General features: G+C 41.4%; 3 protein-coding genes and 1 long non-coding RNA gene across 6 annotated transcripts in view; 2 read left to right on the top strand and 2 right to left on the bottom strand.

Moving 5' to 3' along the window:
- LOC136678233 (ras GTPase-activating-like protein IQGAP2) overlaps positions 1–8,825 on the top strand; it is a 66,495-nt gene extending 57,670 nt beyond the window's left edge. The window contains exons 31-38 of the mRNA XM_066656200.1: positions 2,232–2,334; positions 2,634–2,775; positions 4,999–5,086; positions 5,247–5,459; positions 6,132–6,292; positions 6,556–6,699; positions 7,484–7,592; positions 7,809–8,825. Coding sequence (XP_066512297.1) covers positions 2,232–2,334; positions 2,634–2,775; positions 4,999–5,086; positions 5,247–5,459; positions 6,132–6,292; positions 6,556–6,699; positions 7,484–7,592; positions 7,809–7,922 — 1,074 coding nt within the window. The 3' untranslated portion in view covers positions 7,923–8,825. The remainder of the gene's footprint in view (positions 1–2,231; positions 2,335–2,633; positions 2,776–4,998; positions 5,087–5,246; positions 5,460–6,131; positions 6,293–6,555; positions 6,700–7,483; positions 7,593–7,808) is intronic.
- On the bottom strand, positions 5,233–11,875 carry LOC136678236 (uncharacterized). The gene is made up of 3 exons (XR_010796474.1): positions 11,747–11,875; positions 5,553–5,639; positions 5,233–5,351 (listed from the first exon to the last, which is right to left on the bottom strand). It is a non-coding gene; the product is annotated as an uncharacterized lncRNA (long non-coding RNA).
- LOC136678234 (proteinase-activated receptor 1-like) lies at positions 10,089–15,239 on the top strand. Its single transcript, XM_066656201.1, has 2 exons — positions 10,089–10,275; positions 13,181–15,239. The coding sequence occupies exons 1-2, from the start codon at positions 10,197–10,199 to the stop codon at positions 14,341–14,343; spliced, it is 1,242 nt and encodes a 413-aa protein (XP_066512298.1). The 5' UTR covers positions 10,089–10,196; the 3' UTR covers positions 14,344–15,239.
- A 27-nt stretch (positions 15,240–15,266) lies between these two features.
- LOC136678235 (single-stranded DNA-binding protein 2-like) overlaps positions 15,267–25,925 on the bottom strand; it is a 37,300-nt gene continuing 26,641 nt past the window's right edge. The window contains exons 5-17 of one of the 3 annotated variants that reach the window (XM_066656202.1): positions 25,832–25,912; positions 23,491–23,550; positions 22,020–22,077; positions 21,876–21,946; positions 21,728–21,789; positions 20,732–20,780; positions 20,592–20,627; positions 20,436–20,487; positions 19,302–19,369; positions 18,417–18,495; positions 17,490–17,518; positions 17,246–17,347; positions 15,267–15,906 (exon numbers count right to left, since the gene is read on the bottom strand). In XM_066656202.1, the coding sequence (XP_066512299.1) occupies positions 15,877–15,906; positions 17,246–17,347; positions 17,490–17,518; positions 18,417–18,495; positions 19,302–19,369; positions 20,436–20,487; positions 20,592–20,627; positions 20,732–20,780; positions 21,728–21,789; positions 21,876–21,946; positions 22,020–22,077; positions 23,491–23,550; positions 25,832–25,912 (777 nt within the window). In that variant the 3' untranslated portion in view covers positions 15,267–15,876. The remainder of the gene's footprint in view (positions 15,907–17,245; positions 17,348–17,489; positions 17,519–18,416; positions 18,496–19,301; positions 19,370–20,435; positions 20,488–20,591; positions 20,628–20,731; positions 20,781–21,727; positions 21,790–21,875; positions 21,947–22,019; positions 22,078–23,490; positions 23,551–25,831; positions 25,913–25,925) is intronic. The other 2 variants (XM_066656203.1, XM_066656204.1) reach the window with 2 other exon arrangements.

The raw sequence follows: 25,925 nt of genomic DNA, 5'->3' as shown, positions 1-25,925 counted from the left end.
TATCCAGTTCAGGCTTGCGTTGGGGCCCAGAGCCTATCTGGAATCATTGGGCGCAAGGCGGGTATACACCCTGGAGGGGGCGCCAGTCCTTCACAGGGCAACACAGAAACACACACACACACACATTCACTCACACCTACGGACACTTTTGAGTCACCAATCCACCTACCAACGTGTGTTTTTGGACTGTGGGAGGAAACCGGAGCACCTGGAAGAAACCCATGCAGACACAGGGAGAACACACCACACTCCTCACAGACAGTCACCCGGAGCGGGAAACGAACCCACAACCTCCAGGTCCTTGGAGCTGTGTAACTGCAACACTACCTGCAGTAAATTCATACAACATGCAAAAGGCTTTGCTTATTTTATCTTAAGGAGCAACAAAAGACATTTTCAGTAAATGGTACTTAAAACACTAAAATTATTTCATTCATTTTCATGGTATGATCTATTAAAAATGTATAGAGTGCTTTTAAGTGGAATACACTGTTGTGCTGCTCAGCCATGAGTCTGTAAAGGCTGCTGTGCTTGTCCCAGGAGTTTCAGCACACTGTATTTGCATCATGCAACCTGGATAACAACAGGCTGATGTCTTGGAAACAGTGAAGAGTGAACCCTTCTCATGCCCAGTCCACTTGCTAAGCACATCAACTGCCTTAGCAACCAAACACAACCACAGCCAAGACCGTTACGCTGCAAAAAAGTATGGCTGACAGACAGCCATACTGAATATATAGAAAAATAATGAGAAAGACATGCTTAAGTCCGTTCTACATATACTAAGTGAGAATATAGCCATCTTTTTAAAGTTGCAGTTTAAAGCAATAGTTCAGTAAAAAAAAAATAGTTTGCTAATTTAGATTTGATCTGGCGCTATAAACAAACCAATAAACAAACAGCTATGTGTCCTTGCATGCTGCATCCTACATCAGTGTTGTTCAAAGTGGCTCAAACATCTCAAATAGATGTTCATGCATGTTACACTATATGACATGCTGTTATCCATGAAAAGTCATACAGCTGTACTCCCCTTTAGGTTTGCATACTTTTTTTGTCACCACATATGCTCAGAAAAACAGAGAAGGAGTATAGGGGGAAATCCTATACATTTTTCCTTGGACAAGGTAAGTATGATAACACTAATAACTTGGCCAGTTAGCACAGAAGTCCTGAGAGTGAAGTCTCCATGTTGCTGCTGTGAATGTGCACGTAGGTGGAGATGAGCAGTGGCAGTGATTTATGGGATAGGTCAGCGAGAGCCCCCCCCCCTTTGCCCACTGCTGTTTTGCTGGGGGAGTTTTTAAACAGTGCAGAATACAGGGTGGAGTGGCCTGGGTTAGTAGCAGGACTCTGCGAAGTGCTGAAGACTGGCCTTTGTGTTGGCTCTCCTCCACACGCTTACCCACTGCTAACAGAGATAATGGCCTTCAGCACATGCTGTCAGAGCCGTTCAGTTCTAGATCTGCTTTTAATCACTTTGGAAAACAGTGAAAAAGGAACATGCTGTACCTATGATCTGTGCTATTGTTGAAGACACCACAGTGTTGTGGTAGTGGTAGCACTGCAGGCTTGTTTAACCCTCCACAAATAGAACATTTTAAATCTAGCCCCATACAAGCTAATTTCCCATAAGTGTGAGTACGAAAACCATACAATTTTAGTACAATTATTCAACCTAGACAACTGCACATGTTTATGGGATTTTATATAGAGAAAGTGTCTTCATTATAATTTGTTTAAAGAAAAAAAGTCATCAAATTCTCTAGAAATGGAAAACTGACTAGAAGTAAGATGATTTCACTTGCTAAGTTTACATCTTTGCAGTTCAGCTCACTTTAAATATACAAGTTCTAACTCTGAATAATGATGTATATTATTATTTTTATTGTTAATTATTAAATTAGTGATTTCCTTCCTCCGGGTGCTCCGGTTTCTTCCCACGGTCCAAAAACACACGTTGGCAGGTGGATTGGTGACTCCAAAGTGTCCGTAGGTGTGAATGTGTGAGTGTGTGTTGCCCTGTGAAGGACTGGTGCCCCCTCCAGGGTGGGGGGCAGGTAGGCTCTGGGCCCACCACGACCCTGAACTGGATAAGGGTTACAGATAATGAATGAATGAAAGATTTCCCTGCACAAACACACCAGATTCAACACAGTAGGTTTATTAGGTGTGTCCTAACGTCTTTGATGTAATGTATCTTATGAGTCATATTCATGTTTGTCCGTCAGCTTGTGCTGGAGCATAAGGAGGCCATAGCGCCAGACCCCAGTGACCTTCTTCATGAGCTTTTGGAGGACCTGGGAGATGTTCCTGATATGGAGTCACTGCTTGGTAAAATAAATCTACATATTCAAAGGTTTAATAATTTCCAAACATCAAAGCTTGCTCTTTTTTTGGAGTGTGTATTCAATTAAAATTCACTAAGAACAAATCCCTGCCCTGGAGAACCCCTTGTACACATTTTGGTGTTTACTTTTCCCACTTTATGGATCGATGAACTCATCAGCTTGTTATCTAGCACTTTTTCTTTGCCAAAGTGGGTTTTGTCAAGCTGGAAAAACTGTGCTCTAAGACACAGTTGTGATGTTGTTGTTGAGTAAACACACGGACCAACCTCTTTCTATATGCAGGTGAAGGTATTGTGGATCCAAACGACCCTAACAAAGAAAGCACACTGAGTCAACTGTCCAAAACTGAGGTCTCCCTCACACTCACCAACAAGTTTGAGCTGCTGGATGGTGATGACAAAGACACAAAGGGGCTGATGATGAAGTAAGTCACGCTGGCTTTGCTGACATTTTTGGTGCAAATATGAACTGTTGTCTTTTGTTTGGATAGTGGATGTGATTAAAATTAGTTCAAATTCATTTCCTTCATTTCAATCAGTTTACAGTGCATTTTCAATATGTCCAGGAAAACTGGCATAAATTTGCATCATCTGATAATGACCGTAATCAGCGTATCTTGAGTAGCAAATAGGACCCTTGACGATTACAGGCTGTAATATGTCAACTTTACACAAATTACAAGAACTGGTTCACGGAAATGGTGCCAGAAACAGTTAGTGTACTAAAAGAGGAAGATGATGTTCAGCAACGTGATACAATCAAGAGAAGCAAGTTCTTAAGATGTCTGAAGACCCAAACAGAAGAATATTTTTAAGAATCATTTTCCATATAATCACCAGGAGTCAGAACCAACCAGGTGGCACTATATGGAACATTCGTCATTGCCAAATAAACTATTGGACCCATGCCACAGTGGGAAGTGATGTACTTTAACCTCATTCTTTGTTTTGTAATTAAATTACACACGTCAGATCTAATTCTACTAGAAAAGTTCCCATCAATTATCTTTTAGGAAGGAAATGCCTGTCTTTTGCTGCCTGATGAATTAAGACCCAAAACAAGGTCCACTATTTTGCCAAACCTTTATATACACCCACCTCATGCAACAGTCTCTACTCTGCAGAAAAGACTTTAGAATATTTGTGAGGATTGTGAGGCCACAGGAGCATTAGTAAAGTCAAGTAATGATGTTGGATGATTAGTTCTGGATCCAACAGCCACAGCGATTCATCCCAGACTTATCGGATTAAGCTCAGTCACTCCAGAGAACACAGCTCCGCTGCCTTAGAGCCCAGTGCTAGGACGCATTACACACCTCTAGCAGGTGCTTGGCACTGGGTGACCTTAGCACATCCAAAATTGATATAAAAATGGACACAATGAAACTGGAAGCTCTGGAGCAGTCTATTTTGTGTTTGTGTTCACAATGGGTGAAACTTAAAGTAGCTGAAATAAAGATGTACAAAGAAATACAATGGAGGTACTCCTTAAACTACAGCTTATTCAGTAATTAGTATACATTAATTGTTTACTATGACAGTGAAATTACTATGACATGAATGTGTAAGTTATGTAGAAAGCAGATTAAGAAACTAATGTGTTTTAGGGTTTCACTAGAAGTAAAGTTATCAGGAGAATTTGGAGAAAAAACAACACATTTTCCGTTTGACCTTATTATCTGCCATCCCAGTCTTCCAGTAAGATTTAGGGTTCAACTCCAGCTGCATGTCCTCTCTCTGGTCATCATGGTGCTTTTTTTTTTTTCAAAGGGCTCAGCCTCTCTGGGGAGGAAGCAGGAAGTGTGAGTCAGGCTATATTCCCCACTGCTGCCAACAGAGCAGGCGCTTTGGCGTCAGAGCTCGTTGTCTGAGCGCTAACACACACTGCTCCGTTTCCTCCTCTCATACGTACTAGACCAAAGCGTCTGATATATAGTCACAAACACATAGATGTGAATCTCTAGAAGAGTAAACGTTTCATGTATGGCATTTGGCAGCAGCATTATAGAGCTGTTAGAAGTCTTGCTCTAGGTCACTTATCAGTGTAACATGGTGTTCTGATGTTTTGGCTCGTTTCTCATGTGTACAGTGTGTGTCCAACAAAGTAATTTAACCTAATTCTCTTTTTCTACTCTCAGAATCTAGCCATGTCCCTTTGTCTAGTTTCCTTTACCTTATTGCAATAAAACCTCCTGCACTTAGCTCCTTCCCTTACTCCTACACACCCCAGTGATTATTACACCAGTCAATACTTCACCACCAATAACTGATTACATTAATGTGTTGTTTGGAGTGCACGCTGACTCAAAATATTTTGATATCAAACACTGGCAGTTAATCCTTTAATTGTATGAATTTGTGTGCTATTTCCATACTTGTCATAATCATAATACTGTGTTTTTAAGCACAGATGTGATTCAGTAAAATTAGCCTGTTAAAGTTATTAATTATTAAAAAGTTATTTGAGCCCTATGTAAAAGGGTAGATTGTTATACTGAGCTAAAAGTGCTAATGTTTTGACACTATGTTAAAAACCATCTTTTTTATAGTTCACCAGGAAAGACTGTGAGAAACATGCCATCATTTATAATGATGTCTCCAGCCTGACAGCTGTATTCTCTATTCCCTGTTTGCCTGTCACTTTAAAGGACAAAGAAGCTGGTGGTAGATGTTGTGAGAATCCAGCCAGGAGACGCTCTAACTGATATCCTGGACACCCCTGCTACTGCCCTGCAGGTAGTAATGCAAATATCTCTCAGTGGACACTAGTTAAGAAGATAAGAAATGAAAAAATTGTTATCTTAAAATGACTGTAACCTATGGTCCTTTCTTCAGTTTACATAGTTTGCCTTTTATTTTTAGTCCAAAAATATGACTTTTTTTCTGTGTCCTGCAGGAGTCAGAGCATGCCAAGCTAGTGGAGCGGCGGGCAGCACAGGATGCTACGGCTCCGGAGGGACTGAAGAGCAGCCCGGCCGTGCTGGAGGACAGGCAGCTGCCCCTGGAACAGAAGAAACGCAAGATCCTCAGAAACCTCCGCTCTCTGGAGCAGGCCAGTATGGTCAGCTCCAGCAACAAGTACCAGGAACTCATCAATGACATCTCCAAGGTTTTTCAGTGCTACACGACATCATTTTTGAATTCTCAATTCTGATTAGGTTTGGTGTGGAAAGATTAGGCTAAGTGTGGAAATGACTGTTACCTCACATATAGGAAAAGTAGTCCTGGATATAATGAAATCAACAAGGCGTAAATCCATGTCCACGTTCTTATTCAGAATTCTTCTGGGCTGTCCAGAAAAAAGGAAACTTCAAATAAATCGCAGTGGTCTATTGGTAAATTACTACAATGTATGTAGGCACTTAAAACAGTTGTGTATATTGAAAGATATTAGATCTTTGCTTTTTTATATTCAGTCATTAAAGGAACTCTGTCTTATTTTCCTTCTTTTATTTCTTCAAATGGTTGTGTTGTATTTACTAAAAGTGATCTTAGTTCATTTTACACAAACCTGCTTTTATACCTCTGAAGTATGTAAAGAACTTTTGTTCCTGAATGACTACCATGTTTAGCTCATTATTTAAACCAAGTCTGGACTGTAATAGTCTGTTTAAATTCCATGTAAATGGCTGGACTAATCTGCATATGTGAAAAGATGTAAATAATATGTTACTCAAACAGTGTACATTCTATTTATGGACTCTGTGAATTTGTATATTTTCAAATTTTAATACCTTGAATGTACGTTATGGAATGATACAAGGTCTGTACTGAATTACAGGATATTCGTTATCAGAGGCGCTACAGACAGAGGAGGAAAGCTGAACTTGTGAAACTCCAGCAGACTCTGAGTGCCCTCAACTCTAAGGCATCCTTCTATCAAGATCAGATCAACTATTATGACACCTACATCAAAACCTGTCTTGATAATCTCAATAGAAAGTGAGTGAGATATACCCTGAAATTGTTCAGTCTCAAAGAGCTCTGTAGAGGATTGTATACTTTATTGCTGAGATTTGAGCTCCAGTTCTAATGATTAATTCAACAGTGAGTCCTGCTTTTTGGGGGAAGGCATGGTTTTTGTTTTATCTTTTTTTTTTTTTACAAGAGCAGCAGAATTCCACTCATTTGTTGACAAACCAAACCCAAAGAGCATCTACTCATCCATTTCCAGTAGCCTGTTATTTAACACTGTTTCTTCACAGGAATGCTCGCAGATCAATCAAACTCGACAGAAAAGGAGAAGAGAGGTCAAGTAAGAAGTCCAAGCAGCAGTCTTTGAAGTACACGGCTGCCAGGCTGCATGAGAAAGGGGTCATTCTAGAGATTGAAGGCCTTCAGACCAATCAGTGAGTTTCAATTACTTTTCTTCCCCAACAAATTATATGTTAATTTGTGCCACGAACGGTTCATTTATAAATCGTATTGGTTGGTCCACCAATTTATGCTCAGGTCATAACTCCTTGCTGTACTATAATAGTGTGTAAGCCTAAGATTCGGTTCCCTATTCTGGGAACCACACCATTCTGTACCCATAAGAATCCTCATGCGAGGCTCCTAACACATCGCTTTCCTAAGCTAGTGAAATGATGGGATCAGTTTTTACCAGGTCAGCGCCAAGCTAAGATCTTCATGAAAAGAATATCACACACTGATCCCAGAATAGCACTAGTAGCAGCTCCTCAGTTATTCGCTTTGATGTAAGTGTTGTGCTGGGTCAGCGGTTTGGGTGTGAGACCGGAGGGAAGGTAGCTCATTATGAGTACTTATCTATCCTGTTTTGGTTTTTCTGCACCAGGCCACAGGGAGCGTTCCAAGTGCAGACACAGCCTTGTGTGTGTGTGTGTGTGGCTCTGATAAGGAGACATGACATAGTAAAGAGGAAATGGTGGGAAGGATCTAAAAATGAGCTTATAACATTATCTTTCATTACCATGTTCATTGGCCTGTACAGTATCAGTTAATAAACTGGAAGGACTTTTAAGTGTCCCATGAGACACGTGTAGGGCTTTTCATATATCTATTGGTATTTCTTAATAAATATCTTCTAAATATCTTCTTAAGCTTGTGTATATTATATATGAATGTGAGTGAAGTAGCATCCTATATGTAGTGTTTCTGCCTTGTATCCAGGTTGAAAAATGTCATGTTTGACATTGCGCCCTGTGAGGAAGTTGGAGACTTTGAGATAAAGGCCAAGTTTTTGGGAGTCGAAATGGAAAAAGTCCAACTGCATTTCCAGGTGAATCCCTCCAAACATGAACCATCTGTGCCATCAGCTTTATCTTTTCCTATCAAATATTTCTCAAAAGTAATTTAGACTGCATTCCATAAAAGAAACATATTTAATAGAAATATTTGAAAAATGCAGGAAGTCGGTGTAATACCATGGAATCCTGTTCTCTTCTATGGAACTGGATAAAATGCATAATGCGTGTTTTTTTTTTTTGGTTTCTAGGATCTTCTGCAACTTCAGTATGAAGGAGTCGCTGTCATGAAGATGTTTGACAAAGCCAAAGTCAATGTGAACCTCCTGATTTTCCTGCTGAACAAGAAGTTCTACGGAAAGTGAATGTTATATGGACACATTAACTCGTGGACACACTTAGGAACTTTTAAAATGTCTTTGTCTTAAGAGGTATTGTGTTAGTTTGAAATAACACACATTGAGAACGGAGTGTGCCTTCAGGTTCAGCTGTTTTTATAAAAGCAATGTGTGTGAAATGGAAAATTCTGGGACAATTACTTTTAACAGCCAGGGGTATTTAATTATGAATATAAATCAGAAGCAAGGACACCTACAGTTCAAACATTAAAGCTGTACAGACAAATAGCAACTAATGCTAAAGCTAAAATATTAGCTATTTTGACTAGAATTGTAATCAGACTGAACCAAATCTTCCAGCACACATTTAAAATGTAAGGCTTATATTGAAAAGTCTTATGGTTTTATGCTTTTGATTCCACACACAATAATTGTACATGAAATCTATTTTTAAATGCTATTATAATTGAAGTATATATATTTTATATTTAGGTTGTACTGTATGTGGAACACTGTTTCATGCCACTGTAAAAAACAAAACAAAAAAAGTAAAAATATGGGAAAGCAGGTTTTAAAATGAATTTCACAAAGCACTACTGCCTCCTGCTTCTAAAACTTAAACAGAAAAGCCAAAAATTGTTAAAGCCACAGACAAATACTCAGCTAGTGCCTTCGGTTCACAAGAGATTAAGCTACGTGCATCTTTTACATGATCTAGTGCAGATCCAATCACTGACCTGAAATAAACAAATCATATCCAAGTATCATCATTCTGAAAACACATACAGTACTGAGATGATGGATTATGTGGGGAATTATGAAAATGTATTTTATTGACATGCACTAAAAATCTGAAAATTGAGACAATATTAATTTAAAGCACATTTTCATCCACTTTGTCACAATTAAACATGTCCATAATTAAAAATAATAAACTGCTGTTTATTGTTTGCAATTATTCGTACTACTGTTCTAAAGTGTAAGTGTGTAGCGGTGGAGTTGCGTTCTCTGGAAAGATGATAAAGCACTAACTAGTACATTTAGAATGAGCTTGGATGGCGTTTGTGTCACAGAGCTAATTGTTAGGGTGACCAGATCTGAGATGGTGAAAAAGAGGACACGTCACGACTACTGACGTGCAGACTGCCCATTTAAATGTTTACAGAAAAGGTTATCGACCAATGACGGTAGCCCTACAGTCAGACCGTCCAATCAGAAGATTTTAAGATACTTTGCCACGCCCCCTTCTCAAGCGAACCAAACAGAGTAGGGGAGGGCGGGACTAGTTCGTGAACGAAACTTCTCGAAGTTCTATGTAAGCTCTAGAAAAACAAAATCCCGGACGTTTGTGAAATTCCGGCCGGACATTTTTTTAAGTCTAAAAAAGAGGACATGTCCGGGTAAAAGAGGACGTCTGGTCACCCTATAATTGTCCAACCTGACCGGGCTAACGCTGTCGTGGCTAAATTTAGTCAAACCCCAGAGCAATGTTTCAACTTCGAGTGTAAAAGTTCCTCAGAACGATAAACGCTGTTATTGCAGTAAACTGGGGACAAACTCCTGATGCCCTCTCAGATGTCCACAATTATATACAGTCCCCATTCACTGTAGAGAACTGTGTACCAGCCCCTACCTCAACACAACCCAAGTCATGGTCTCAAACACATTAAGAAGGCGAGCAGTTCTATAAATTAACTCTTGATGAAGCCACAGCTGTTCACTGACAATGATTCCAGGTGATGACCTCATGAAGCTGATTGAGAGAATGCAGAGAGTATGAAAAGCTGCCATCAAAATGTGGCTACTTTGAAGAATCTAAAGTATAAAACATATATTCAGGGGTGTGTAACACTTTTGTTTACTACATAATTCCATGGGTCCCTTGATAGTTTTAATGTTCATTTACAATGTAGAAAATAATAATAATAAAAAAAAAGAAAGAAAACCATCGATTGAGAAGATGTCCAAACTTTTGACTCGTACTGTACATTCACAATTTGTGGACAATGACAAAATAAAGGAAACCCTCTCTGAGTGGGGGTGCTCAAACTTTTGAGGGGTACTATATGTAAAATATTAAAGAAAATACAAAAATGCCTCATGGCTGTCAGTGCTGAGTCCAGGCTGTGGGCGTTCACATAGAATTAAAACCCCTGACACAAGGAGGAGGGAGGAACAACTCCAGCAGAGAGAGAGTGAGTCTCTGTCTGAGCTCTGACTCTGACTTCTCAGGACAAGCTGCTGGTTGTGGAGGTTTTCTCTGTATTCAGTTCATTTGAACCCTGTAGAGGAGAGCTCAACATGGTTGTGAATGGGCGCAGTATTATTGCAGTGGTCCTGCTGGCTCTGGGCTCTTCAGCAGCGATGATGCCAGACAATGGTGAGTACAGACTTTAAACTCATCACACAGTTCAGTACATTTCTTTCTTAGAAATACGAGCTGAATCCGAAGTCTGAGAAGGAAGATCATCAAACTGCTGAACACCAATTGGGTGGTTTCCCGGACAGGGATTAAGTCTAGTCTTGGACTACACAGTTTATTTTATTGTGATAGAGGCTATAGACTAGGACTAGGATTAATCCTTGTCTGGGAAACCACCCCAAAATGTGTTGAAGGAAACTGTAATTATAGAAGAATTCGTGAAATAATTCCCTCTCTGTTTCCAAACTGTGAAATGTGTGTATAATGATTTCAGAGTTATCAGATAATAGTTCACACTGAGAAATTCACTCCACGTTCATATAACATAATCCAAATTAAGTTACAGTTGTGATATTTAATATATTTGGAAACTAATGGCTTTTAAAGATGGGAAGCACTTTAACTTTGTAACTGACCAGTAACTTATTCAATCCCTCACTCACTCATGTCGTTACACTGGATAGTAACTGCACCCCAAGGGGTAATATTTCTGATATGTTTGTGTATTGCCTGCTCCACAAGGGGGTGCTATTGTGCTTTGTATCTATCACACTCTTCTCGTTAGTTGGGATATTTGGAGCATGTTGTTGACATACACATTGTCCTTAATGGGGCAAAAAATGTCTCCCAGCATGCACTGTATATACCCTCGTACATGTTTTAGGTATGTGGTAATCGACCAGCGTTATGTGTCTCACTCCTGTAGCGTTTCCCCTCTTCATTCTGGTGTTTTGAGCAAACATTGTGTTCGGATATTACCCTTTATATTGGCAGGTGAAATAAAGGAATAGTCTCTGTCATCACCCTCTTCAATGTCTTTGCTACAGCACAGTACGGGTTGTATATATGTTGTTTCCGAAGCTGTATTCATTTATTCATTCATTCTCTGTAACCGCGTATCCAGGTCAGCGTCGCAGTGAATCCAGGCAGGAACACACCCTGGAGGGGGCGCCAGTCCTTTGCAGGGCGACATACACACACACACACACACACACCTATGGACACTTTTGAGTAGCCAATACACCTACCAACATGTGTTTTTGGACCATGAGAGCACCCAGAGGAAACCCACATGGACACAGGGACAACACACAGTTACCTCTGCTGCACCACCATGCCACTGTTCTAAAACATGCCAAATATAAAGAGATTTGCAAAAGTTTGGACTGATCTGGTCAAGTTTTGGACATGTTTTGTTTGTCAGTAACAGTATGTTTGAAGAAGAAAAACACTATTGATTGTACACAGCTGAAGTTTAACCTGTCTATGTTTTTATTCGCAATTAGAATTACCACAGAAACTCGTTTGAAACTCAAGCTGTTTAGTTTTGGTCTGCGTTCACTTTCGTGCAGTTAGCGGTCTCCTGAATTTAGAGTCAGTTCCACCTTAAGTGATCTGAAACAATAAAAAATAAGTCAATTTTACCGACCTATGAAGCAGGAATAGAGCAATATCCTCATCTCGGTTCTTGCTTTTCAGTGTTTGGAGGTCTCTTCGTTGTCTAAACAACTCCAGAGATACAGGGTTGCCGCATCTGAGTAGTGGAAAACCACCAGTCTGCTACTGAAGGGGTAGAGGTTGGAGACTAACCCTAGCTGTCTAGGGAGCGAGTTATCACTACGTTTTTTAACACAGCCTACATAACAACCAATCAAATAAAAGCATTTGTCCATTACGGCAACACAGAGACCAGCACGCCACGCCTATGTAGGAACATTAACGCAACAGCAGAATGTATGTTTATTTAAAGGTGAATGAATATGTGAACGTAAATGCGTTTTCATAAAAAACAAAAACGGAACAATAGGCGTCCTGAGAGAGGTTGATTCATTTTCCGGGACAAACAGTGGAAATGGAAACAATCCCAGGAAAACCAGGACGTGTGGCAACACTACAGATAGTTTCTCTAGGGTGACCAGATCTGAGACGGTGAAAAAGAGGAGGGGAGGGGGTGATTTATGCGCTCTCGCCCCTCGCTGCCGTTGTATACTTAGCTTAACTTATGTGTGCTTTTAGGTCCTTTACACCTTTATTTGCTACACAAAACATGGGAATTTCTTTTTTAATTCATCCGAGAACTTACATTTACGTTTCGGCATAGCTGCTCGAGATGAGGCTAGGTACATGAGCTTTGCCTGACGTAAACAAAGACTACTGACGTGCAGACTGACCAATTAAATGTTTACAGAGAAGGTTATCGACCAATAACGGTAGCTCTACAGTCAGACCGTCCAATCAGAAGATTTTAGGCTACTTCGCCACGCCCTCTTCTCATTCAAGCGAACCAATCGGAGTAGGGGAGGGCGGGACTAGTTTCTTTAAAGCTCTAAGCTCTAGAAAAACAAAATCCCGGACGTTTGTGAAATTCAGCCCAGACATTTTTTAAGTCTAAAAAAGAGGACATGTCCGGGTAAAAGAGGACGTCTGGGTCACCCTAGTTTCTCTGCCGTGAGCAGAAAGAGAATGCCTAGCATACCAGACAACATTTTTTTGTTTTGTTTTTCGTAAACACATTTGACCCGTTTCCAGCACGCAGACAGACCGGAGAGCAGCAAATGGTAAAGAAACCTCCTCATAAGTGAGAAAAGTGTTTTTTGACAAAATAAAGATGTATACATCGCCTTTATGTTGCTGTGGCTTATGCAAATGTTGTTACTTTTAATTTTTTTGTTTTAATTATTTATGAAATTTGATAAAAACACAGGAACTGTGCCCAAAAACTGCCATTTTAATGTTTTGTAAAGATCAGGGGTACCATTTTGTATCTGAATACTACTTCACATATGCTTTTGTTCTCATTGTGCGATTTTATTTCCCGCATATCTCACTAAAGTGATGTTTCTGTTTCTCTCTCTCATCTCAGACACGCGGAGCATTGTGAGAACATTCTCCGGGTTTTTTATGACCATTACAGATGAACCAATCGAATACCTGGACGTGCAGGAGGGAAGTGGCTCAGGTGCGGAGTCACAGCGTGAGGTGCGCCCCCAGGTGTCCAAAGGGCGTTACTATGTGTCTAAGGATGCGGCAGCATTTCTCAAAGGTCATGTGTCCACTATCTTCATCCCCACCGCGTACGTGCTGGTGTTCGTCACAAGTGTGCCCCTGAACCTGCTAGCACTGGTGACCTTCTCACACCGCGTACGCCCCAAGAAACCCGCAGCCATTTACATGATGAACCTTGCATGTGCTGACCTGCTCTTCTCGCTCGTGCTGCCTTTCCGCATCGCCTACCATTTCAGCGGCAACGACTGGCGCTTCGGTGATGGGTTTTGCCGCCTAGTAACAGCCGCCTTCTACTGCAACATGTACTGCTCTGTGCTGCTCGTGACAGCCATCAGTGTGGACCGTCTCCTGGCTGTGGCCTACCCCACTGATTCTTTGATGTACCGCACACCCCGGAGTGCCTGGGCTGCCTGCACTACGTCCTGGCTTCTCTCGAGCGCAGGGGTACTGCCCTTGCTCCTGTCACAGCAGACCATGCACATAAGCGATCTCAGCATTACCACATGCCACGATGTTTTGGACGTGCGCACACTGCGTTCTTACTATGTTTATTTCTTCCCTGTCTACAGCGCACTCTTTTTTTTTGTGCCATTCCTCGTCAGCACTGTGTGCTACTTCAGGATCATCCGGGTTCTCCGCGCTGTGGGTGACCACGCCAAAAGGAACCGAGCGCTGCTGATGGCCATCACAGTGTTCGTTGTGTTTGCAGCGTGCTTCACACCAGCCAACATCATCCTCATGATGCACTCGGTGCAGGCTGCTAAAGGCATAGTCCACGGGGACTCCTCGTACATCGCATACCTGCTGGCCATGTGTGCAGGTAGCACCAGCTGCAGCCTTGATCCCCTGCTTTATTACTTCGGTTCCTCACGCTGCCACAAGGCGGCGCTCGACTTCCTTTCAGGGCGGAGCCGAAGAAGCCGCATGGGGGAAACGGAAAAAACACAGTCTACGACTTCCAGCAAACTTGACACCTTTAAAAGTAACGCAAGCTCTCAGTACAGTAAACTCATGGCCTGAACTAGACACTGGACTTTGGTCTTTTGCAGTTCATTCCCACTGAAAAAACTCAGCACAGAAATGTTACTTGTAAGTGCAGGAGATAATTAGGTGACCTTCTCTTATCCGTTACAGGTTACATACGCTGGCCTTTAAACTCTTGACAGCTGTTTTGTCCACTGCACAGCTGAATGGTTAGGTAAATAATTGCCTCAAATCCAAGTCCCTTTGGCAGCCATCTTGGTAACAGCACTAGGCATGGCACCCTTCTAAAGACAATAGAGCTGGTAAGAAGGTGGTGTTCTGAAATGAGTGCTCAGCTGGGCATTGTGGGTTCATTTAGTGGACTATGTCCCACCAAGCAATCATCACACCCCACTAAACTCACAATTTTTTGACTAGCATAAACTGATTAGCATAACTAGATGCAGTCAGGTGCGTGTGATGACTTAGAGATATAGTTTGCAGCATGCTAATTAAGCTTCTTTCTCCTCATAGTTGTAGTGCAATTCTAAAAGAGCAAAGTCCAGACACCAAACACCACGTCTTGTTTAATGAAGTCCATTTTGGCTTAAAGGCAAAACGTACTAAATGAACAACTTAATATGCCTTAGTCCTAACAGGAACATTATCACTAGGCCTTAATGAACTTAAGGGCTGTTATGTGTATTGATGAGTTCATGTATTATTTGGTATTATGTTAATAGAATAGTCATATGTATTATGCATAATATCTGTGTTTTTCAAGCCTCATTTCCTGCTTCAAATAATCAACCAACTAACGGCCTTTCCTGAAAGGAAATGGAAGTTTTAGACAAGCTATATATATATTAAACGATGTGATATTTCAGGACTAAGACTGGAAACAAAAATGTCATAAAAATAGACAATATGTACTTTTGAATAAAGAGTGTTGCCACATACAATAATAAAAAAAAACAATTCCATTTAAAAACATTGAAAATGAGCTTTATAGCAATATTCCTTATTCTTTCAATGTCAATACAATCCATGTCAAAAAAACTTAAATGCAGACTCTGTCCAATAATGTTTCCAGCAATGGTTACCTTGTACATTTCAGTTAATATGAGTGTCACTGAGAGATGATCTGTACATTTACTCAAACTGGGAACTCTCCATTGTTTCAAGTCCATTATATTACAGAAGAAACAGTTTACCCACATATTCAACAAACCAAAGCAAAGTGATCTGAAAGATAAACACAGTGCAATACCAAGACGTATGGATCAAGACCAGGGAAAAGCATAAGGGATCTAGCAGGAGTTCAGATGATGAAACCTTGCAGTTGTTGTTTGTCCTTGTTCAGGCTCTTGTCTTGAGCAACAGTGATATATACAAATGCACATAATTAACAGCTCCTCTTCATGGGTCATCCACATTTGAAGATAGTTGATGGTTTGTTTTGATTTAGTTTGGGATATAGTGGGGATGAAGGACACAGCTGGACAACGGAAATTATTGAATATTGCGCCCCACATACACTCCCTTGAACACAGCGCTCTCCCGTGAGCATTTCAGTCTCCTTTCTGTCTCTCAAACACTCATCGTCATATTTGGAGAATACTGCAGGAAAAAATGAAAACAAAAATGAATTATAGACTTAATTCACACAAAAAATATTGGTACTTGGTTAAAAAAAAGACTGAAGTAGTAGCTTTAGTAGTTACACAAGCAGGAGCTCACAACACGAGTAATAATATGGAAAAAGCAACTTGCAGAGCGACTGGGAACATCTGGGTACATTGAGCATCTAGAACAGACCTGAAGTTGTGAAACTGAATGCACTTACTGTGCTGAGACTGACTGCATTATGACAATAAATATCCATTCATTCATTATCTGTAACTAATCCAGTTCAGGGTCGCGGTGGGTCCAGAGCCTACCTGGAATCAGGGCAACACACACACACACATTCACTCACACCTACAGACACTTTTGAGTCGCCAATCCACCTACCAACGTGTGTTTTTGGACCGTGGGAGGAAACCGGAGCACCCGGAGGAAACCCACGCAGACACAGGGAGAACACACCACACTCCCCAGACAGTCACCCGGAGGCAACCCACGCAGACACAGGGAGAACACACCACACTCCCCACAGACAGTCACCCGGAGGAAACCCACGCAGACACAGGGAGAACACACCACACTCCCCACAGACAGTCACCCGGAGGAAACCCACGCAGACACAGGGAGAACACACCAACTCCTCACAGACAGTCACCCGGAGGAAACCCACACAGACACAGGGAGAACACACCATACTCCTCACAGACAGTCACCAGGAGCGGGAATCGAACCCACAACCTTCAGGGCCCTGGAGCTGTGTGACTGCGACACTGTGCCGCCCACAATAAATATCACCAAAATTAAAAAATTTTTATAGTAAAATGCATCCAATTCTGACTGTCGCCAATCCGCACTAAAATACTGCATACAAAAACGTTATAATAGACTGAAAAACAATAAATATTCCTAAATGTAATATAGATTGGTCCACCTTCCATGATTCATTTTATCAGTGTCTAAAGAAAACTAAGAACATCCATTTTTGCCATATTTCCATATTAAATACGGCTTATAAAGCACAATACTGCAAATAAACCAAATGCACAGAATTCCAGGTCCTAGCCCAAGTGAGTAAGCCAAAGTGAAGACAGCAATCAGGAAATAGCAGCTGCTCTTTACACTGTGAGAATTCACAATAGATGGACTAAGCCATCTTATTTCATTACCTTGCATTCACATTTAAGAATACATTTTACCTTCTCCTGAAAAGTCACCAATAAGGTTTTTTTTTCTTTTTTGGACAGAAGAAACATTCCAAGTGACGATCTGTATGTTTTTCATGGACATGTAAGTGTTTTCTCTTTACAGCTTTATAAAAAGGCTAGTGGCATACACTTTCGTTCTGAAAGGGGTTGAGGAAATTGCCGCCCATCTCTCCATCATCTCTTGGTGTGCTTGGCTGGTTGTTCATGCTCAGGTTCCCGGGAGAGCTCTGCTGAATGGAAGAAAAAGTCAGGACATGCCTTTCATCACAATGCAAACACAACATCCTCAGACAGCTTTGTGTGGACCTGAATAAATGTGTTCATCCAGAAGTGAATCAGCATCTTTCAAGCGAGCGGGAATGTCTCTCTTACCTTGGGGAGACTGTCGATGTCACCAGATGCTGTTGAAGAAAAAAAATGAGGATGAGTGAATGAAAGGGAATATTTCAGTCAAAAACACTAATGTTGCAAACAATCAACGAAAACACAACCAAAAATAGTAACTATGCAAAGTAAACTGTGCAAAAGTTGAGACTTAACGTTTTATTCAAAAAGCAGCATCAATTTATTTTCTAAATATTCATTTATTCATTCATTATCTGTAACCCTTATCCAGTTCAGGGTCGCGGTGGGTCCAGAGCCTACCTGGAATCATTGGGTGCAAGGCGGGAATACACCATGGAGGGGGCGCCAGTCCTACACGGGGCAACACAGACACATACATTCACTCACACACTCACACCTATGGACACTTTTGAGTCACCAATCCACCTACCAACTTTTTTTTTTGGACTGTGGGAGGAAACCGGAGCACCTGGAGGAAACCCACACAGACACAGGGAGAACACACCACACTCCTCACAGACAGTCACCCGGAGGAAACCCACGCAGACACAGGGAGAACACACCACACTCCTCACAGACAGTCACTCAGAGCGGGAATCGAAAAAGGTCATCATTAAAGTTTTTCAGGTGACAGATGTCAGAAACTCTACTTATTTTGGCCGAACTAACAATCCACAAACATGAAGTCAAACAGCATTTAAACTGTGACTGTTTCCTCATGAGTAAATATGTGAACATGTTTGTGTGAGTGTGATGGACTGGTGCTCCATCCAGGGTGTGTTCCTGCCTTGCGCCCGGGGATACCTGGTAGGCTCAAGACCCACCAAAACCAGTTACAGAATGAATGAATGAATGTTCGGAAGAATATGTGAACTAATATATTAACATCATTTGTACATATTTAGTAGCATGTGTTATATTAGGTGTGTAATGTGTCAGTCAAGTTGTTGGTACCTAATGAGCCATTGAGAGGATGAGGCTCCATTCCTCCAACACCACCCATAGCACCATCAGCACAAGGACCAACAGGAAACTGAAAAACAAGGAAAGACCATGACACTAACACACACAATTATAGCACATAAGATCAAGCATAACATTATGACCACCTCTTTGTTTCTACACTCACTGTGGTCCACTGTAGCCCTTTGTAGTTCTACAATTACACTGTAGTCCACTTGTTGCTCTACATATGTTGTTTTTCCCAGATTCACACTGTTCTTCAATGGTCAGGACCCCCGCAGAGCAGGTATGATTAGGTTGGTGGATCGTTGTCAGCGCTGCAGTGACACTGATGTTGTGGTGGTGTGTTAGTGTTGTTCTGGTACGAGTGGATCAGGCACAGCAGTGTTGCTGGAGTTTTTAATTGTCCACTCTATTAGACACTCCTAACTCGTTGGTCCACCTTGTTGAGCTACAGTAAGAGACAGTAGTCTGTTGCTGTGGACACAGGACCCTGTCGTCTGGATATTTTTGGTTGGTGGACTATTTTCAGTCCAGCAGAGACACCGAGGGCTTTAAAATCTCATACCAGCACAACACACACTAACACATCACCACCACATCAGGGTCACTGCAGCGCTGAGAATGACCCACCACTCAAACCATACCTGCTCTGTGGTGGTCCTGCTGGGGTCCTATATTGCTCTACATATAAGTGGACTACATTAATTGCTTGAATAACACTGAACTTGGTGTCAGGACTAAACCAGCCTGAGATTTCGTTGTTTACTTGAACACACACATCCTGGGGAATTTAACTAAACTGATCCAAGCAGAAATGATCAAAATGACACATTACAGCATTGTGTTTACAGGAGAGATGTACACAGCTCTTACATTTGGCCTGTTTCCATTCTGAGGGACTGAATTCATCACACTGTACATGTCCCCTGAGTTGGTCGACTCTGAGGTGATACAGGGTACAGGTTATTCTTTAGTTAATTAAAGACAAACCATTACCAAATTAATAAATACATGCGTAGTATTAAAGTGAAAGGCTCAAACCAAGACACAAGAGCCATAATCTATCAATCACATGACAGTGGTAATGTATTTAATAAACATATTTACCTGGGAAATCATTATAAAAATTCACAATGAATACACTTTAGATTATTAAAGGAACACTAGGTAATGTGTGGGGGCGGCATGGTGGTGCAGCAGGTAGTGTCGCAGTCACACAGCTCCAGGGACCTGGAGGTTGTGGGTTCGATTCCCGCTCTGGGTGACTGTCTGTGAGGAGTGTGGTGTGTTCTCCCTGTGTCTGTGTGGGTTTCCTCTGGGTGCTCCGGTTTCCTCCCACAGTCCAAAAACACACGTTGGTAGGTGGATTGGCAACTCAAAAGTGTCCGTAGGTGTGTGTGTGTGTGTGTGTTGCCCTGTGAAGGACTGGCGCCCCCTCCAGGGTGTATTCCCGCCTTGCGCCCAATGATTCCAGGTAGGCTCTGGACCACCGCGACCCTGAATTGGATAAGCGCTTACAGATAATGAATGAATAGGTAATATGTAGTTTTTTGGCTCCTGGGGTGCCCCCTAGTGTAATTCCTTTTTAAAGCACTGTACTGAAATCAATGGGAAGGAAGAGAGAGGGGATGTGGTTTCCTAACCTGCTACAAAAGTTACATAGTCTGCGTCAAGAGTAGCATAGACAGAGGCTCTATTCTCCTTACAGGTCAGTGAAGCATCACAAAGACTTTGAAGCAGTAAATAAAATACCACGGTCTAAATTAATACAATAAATCACTGTTTCTACAAAAATTACACAATGCAGCTGCTATTTACACAGTGTAAAAATCATAAATGGAACATTTTGAGTGAATTTACATTACTTTTCTTTTCAACAAAGTCTGGGGTTTTTGGACCTCAAGAAAAAGCAATATCCAAAGTTCCCCACGAGTGAAGTTAACCAGTGGTTCACAGAGTAGATCAGTGTTTGAAAGTGAAGGAGCTAACCCGGGGGTCAATGTTTACCTGCTGGACTGGGCATGACTGGTGTTCCTGGTGGTCCTCCTCCTCCTGGGCCCTAAAAACATGCTGACTCAGCTCAGAAGCACACAAGGATATTTATAAAGACAAGAGTATTGCTGTTGACCTCTAGAATGGACCTCTGGAAATTAAAAAACCTACCGTATAACTGCCTGGAGACGAGGAGGAGTACGGTATCTGGAGAGAGGAAAGCAAAGAGAAAAGGTGATCAGATTTTTACAGTTATTTGCCCCAGGTGATCTGAAGTCTGAGTGCGCTTGGGAAAACTCAGGAACACTCACTGAGTTGGCGTTTGGAGGATTTGGCCAAGGCCTCCCTCCTCCTGGAGCCCTACACACATCAGAAGCAGAAGACAAATAGTGCTTGGCTCACGTACAAACAAACATCCTCCCACGAGCCAACAGTGAACACAGTGAGATTAATGTTGTACTGATACAGTATGTTTTCATTGTATAGAGTGTAATTACAAATAAAATCAAGGCCATGATTTTGTTGTCACTAACATACAGCCTCTAATGTTCCACGCCTTCAATACATTTCTTTGGCAAGAAAATAATTAAATGGAAAAAAAAACAACTAACTGTTGTTAAATTGCCACCAGAATGTTCCACCAGAAGAAGTGCTGTGCTGCAACAAAAGTAACTTTAAAGTTACTGGGGCAATGGCGAGTTAATTGAAATCAAAATCAAGTCAAATTGTTATTAACCAGACAACTCTGTTTAGTGGCTAGCTGCGGCACAGATTAAACTGACCATTGTTGTTGCTTAGCAACCAGTGGTAAGTGAAATGATTTATGAAAAACGGCGCTGTCTTCAGATACACACAGTATACAATAAGGGTTAGGATACATATGCGTTTACATTTATCCACAGTCGCTCTTATTGGTGTAGCCTGATGTTCCTGCCCAAGCTGGGAGTGGAACCCTTGAGCTTGACTATCCACTACTCTATATTTAAGTCACTGTATATGATTTCAATATCTCAATATCTTCCCCATGGTTTGCTTTCTCTCCAGTGTCTGTGAGATGGAAAAGACTCCAGTGTTTTTACCGAGCTCTGCTTCTGCAAACAGGAAACAAACTGGCTCAGACCAAGAAACACAACACAAAACTGAGCTTCTGAAGAAGTGCTGGAGGGCGGGCCATGTTCGCTTCTCTGCTAAATTCAGACGTCAATATTTGTTCTCCAGAATTTATATAACACAAATTTATATATTTACAGATCACTTTTTCAAACAAAACCCACTGATGTATAAGAACATCTTTTATGTGCACTCACATGCCAGGTATTGCTGGTCCCATTAACGAATGAACAGGAGGCCTCATCCCACCCACGAAGTTCTGCAAAGGGCTCATCATTATTACCATTTTTAAATGGAAGGTAAATTACACAGTAAAATATACTGAACGCTGAGAGTGTTTCAAACCTGCGGTCCAATCGGAACCATTCCTCTTGGAGGAGTCATTCTCTGCATTGGTCCATTCATGCTGGGATGGCCTGGGAAAGAACATTATAGTTTAATGATAAACCTGAAAGGCATTTAAAGCTCACTAGAATAATGTATTCTTACCAGGCTGTCTCATAGGATCCATCCCACTTAACAGCACTTGGTTACCTGGCCCCATTGCCTAGTCAAAACAAATGCAGTCGCACATTAAATGACATTAATGAGAATGAAAAAAAAAAACCCATAATACTTCTAGCATTAAACTTCCTATATAAAGTAATATTAAAAATAAAACCTGAGTAAAACAACTATTTATTCATTCATTATCTGTAACCCTTATCCAGTTCAGGGTCGCGGTGGGTCCAGAGCCTACCTGGAATCATTGGGCGCAAGGCGGGAATACACCCTGGAGGGGGCGCCAGTCCTTCACAGGGTAACACACACTCACATATTAACTCACACCTACGGACACTTTTGAGTCGCCAATCCACCTACCAACGTGTGTTTTTGGACTGTGGGAGGAAACCGGAGCAACTGGAGGAAACCCACGTGGACATGGGGAGAACACACCACACTCCTCACAGACAGTCACCCGGAGCAAGAATTGAACCCACAACCTCCAGGCCCCTGGAGCTGTGTGACTGTGACACTACCTGCTGCACCACCTGCTGCACCCCACTGCTTATATAACATTTCTTCTAAAATTAAGTGTATTAACTGTTGGTCCCACTTTGTAACAGCATTTATCCTTTTTAAATTTGCTACACTGGATGTTGAAACATTTCTCTAAAGATGTGACGGCATTCTCAGCTTAGGCGCTGATGTTAGAAAATTAGTTCTGAATACAAAACACTCCAGCTCATCCCAAATCTATTTCACCACTCCAGATGCTGGGAGGCTTTATACCTCTCTAGCCCACAATTCTCGAGATGCTTTAGAACAGAGCACTTCACTTCAAACCTCTCCAAAAAACTTTTTAACAACTGTACAAAAATTCTGAAAAAACAAACAAAAAAGGCTGAAGTTTCATTTTCTGTTCTTTGTGATAATTAGGTTGCAGCACCCCACCACCACAAAGCAGAACTCCAGTTAAAGTTAAATTAAACAAGTATGAGACGACATGGGGCGGCACGGTGGTGCAGCAGGTAGCGTCACACAGCTCCAGGGGCCTGGAGGTTGTGGGTTCGATTCCCGCTCCGGGTGACTGTCTGTGAGGAGTGTGGTGTGTTCTCCCTGTGTCTGCGTGGGTTTCCTCCGGGTGACTGTCTGTGTGGTGTGTTCTCCCTGTGTCTGCGTGGGTTTCCACCAGATGACTGTCTGTGAGGTGTGTGGTGTGTTCTCCCTGTGCGGGTTTCCTCCCACAGTCCAAAAATACACGTTGGTAGGTGGATTGGTGACTCAAAAGTGTCCGTAGGTGTGAGTGAATGTGTGTGTGTCTGTGTGAAGGACTGGCGCCCCCTCCATGGTGTATTCCCGCCTTGCACCCAATGATTCCAGGTAGGCTCTGGACCCACCGCGACCCTGAACTGGATAAGGGTTACAGATAATGAATGAATGAATGAGACGACATACTTCAAAGAAAACATAAAGGTACCTGAGCAGGTATTCTAAGAGGAACTCTGGGGCCACCAGGACAGCGAGGGGACATGAACTGCTGCAGAAACAGAAGAACATACACCACATTACTGTAATATTATTCCACCCAGATGCTGATCTGTGGCTAAAAGGAATATGTGAAATGTACACAACAACAACATTAAAACCACTAAAATGTGAAGTGAATAACACGAATAACAACATCTCAGAACAATGACACCTGTCTAGAGGTGGGATATATTCGGCATAAAGTGAACAGTCTTGAAGTAGATGTGAGAAACATGAAAAATGCAGAAGGATTGGTGACTTTGGATAAAGTATTGTGACTATTACAGTTTGGCCTTTATCAGAGCATCTCTGGTGGGATTTCCTTTTATACAGTGGTTAGTGCCATTAGAAATGTGCTTTGTACTTTTAAAAGCTATGACCATCACAGTTTGGCCCTTGTAATAGGTTGCTAAGATCCTTAGTGTTTAAATTAAGAATGATACTCTTGTGTTATCTTTTTTTTTTTTTCATTTACTATTATTAACTTGAATATTGTTATCATAATCGTCGGAAATTAAATTGGCAATTAAACATAAAACTTGATTAACTGCCTAATTTTGAGATAATCAGTGTGATTCAAAAACCAGCTGAACTGGATTTAATCGTGTTTAAACTCTGTTCTATTAAGAACAACCCTGCAGCCAGCACCTGGCACTGAGAATGGTGACCTAAACTCATGCGAAACTTGATTTCACTTCATGCTTTCCTAGCTATTATACAAAACGTGCTCAACACAATTAAACATACATGATCTTAACGTTGAGACATGAAGCTGTAAGCGGACTTGGACTTTTTAGTCACACACTAAAAGAGCAGTCAAAGTCAAACCTGATTAATGACCTGCTCTGAATTACACCAGCAGAGGGCAATAGAGGAGTTCCTTTTATCAGCAGACATTCCAGCGCTGCTCAAATCATTTGTTTTCCATCACTGACAACTCTTCATTTCATTATTCATTTCCATAACCTTCTTTCCCCAAAACAGATGTGAAACATAAAATCAGGCAAAGGTTTTATAAAAATGATGGCAAGGGTTTATAGTCTAACAGTTTGTTCATAAAAGAAAAATGAGGTTTATCATTGAATCAGTGCACAATAAAGGGATCGATATTCACAATAAACAAATCTGAAATACATTCACCCCGACGTTTCAAACTGTATGAAGTTTTATGGGCAAGTGCACAGCTAAAATATAAAGTCTTAAAGGCAGATAATAGTTTTTAAAAGCAGCAGTAGACTGGTAAACCTGCTGTACTCGCTGTTAGTGCTAGGTAGTGTTACATAGCATTAACTTTCTTTTTAATTGTACTAATAAACAGTGAATAAAAACAGACTTAACTATTATTTGAAGTGTGTTTCCAGTGTGTTTTGAAAGAATAGTTACAATACACAACTTAGAACATATTAGGCTTTATTTTGGAAATGAACTCTGACCACTTTTTTTTTTTAATTATTCAAGGCTCATTTTGTGTGATTTTACCAGGAGCGCCATAGAACAGACCAATCCTGTCCAAATGAGGTATATACGCTTTGTAAGATTCTTATCACTGAAGGTCAGCCCCCAGGAAGCATGTGGCCACTACGTTTCCTAAAGCAAACATAAACGCCATCTGACTCCGTGAGACAGTGATCAATTTGTAAAGAAGTGAGATCAAATTTCATCGCTACTATCCAGCACTACCAGACACAGTAATAACAACATCAAAAGTGTTCCTCCGAGGGTCTGAACTGATGACAGGATAAATGAGGTGAACGAGAGAGCGAATGTAAGGTTGACTTGAACTGAAGGTAGGCTGGAGGAGCTTTTTTTGAAAGCTGAGCTGTAGAATGCAAATGAGAGCTGTCAGTTCTCATTAGAGGGCTAGGAGAGCAGCTCTGAGTTCAGCTGCTGACACTAAATCAATCTGTTTATGCTCTGTTCTCTCTGTGGATCCCCGCAAATTCCTCACTGATGAACTCCAGAGTATTGTTATTGGCACGCGTGCAGGGGAGTAGCCCACTCAGGCTTCAGTGAAGGAAAAAAAACAGCTAAACAAGTACAAACACATAGACTTCCTCTCCATTTCACAAACTCCCAATATCACACAATGACACCCCAGTTCCACAGAAGAAAGTGCAAGAAGATTTACTGTCAGTGCTGCACAAATAAACATTGCTAACTCTCATTTGCACTGTCACTTCGGAGGTTTGTTCTTTTTAGATAACGTGTCTTTTAGCAACAGGCAGGTTTGGTGTTTGTGTGATGAGATGTTTTTGCTGCACGATTGTTTCTGTGTGTTTCCTTTTGTGTACCTGGAAGAATCCGGGAGGTACTGGCATTCCCTCTCCTGGAGGGAGATTCCCACCTGCTGGACTGGGAACTGCTGCAGCACTCTGGAATGAAAAG

This window comes from Hoplias malabaricus, chromosome Y, assembly GCF_029633855.1.
Source record: "Hoplias malabaricus isolate fHopMal1 chromosome Y, fHopMal1.hap1, whole genome shotgun sequence".
NCBI classification, from domain to species: domain Eukaryota; kingdom Metazoa; phylum Chordata; class Actinopteri; order Characiformes; family Erythrinidae; genus Hoplias; species Hoplias malabaricus.
The sequence above is the reverse complement of the archived record's forward strand: the minus strand, read 5'-3'. Positions and strand labels throughout refer to the sequence as shown.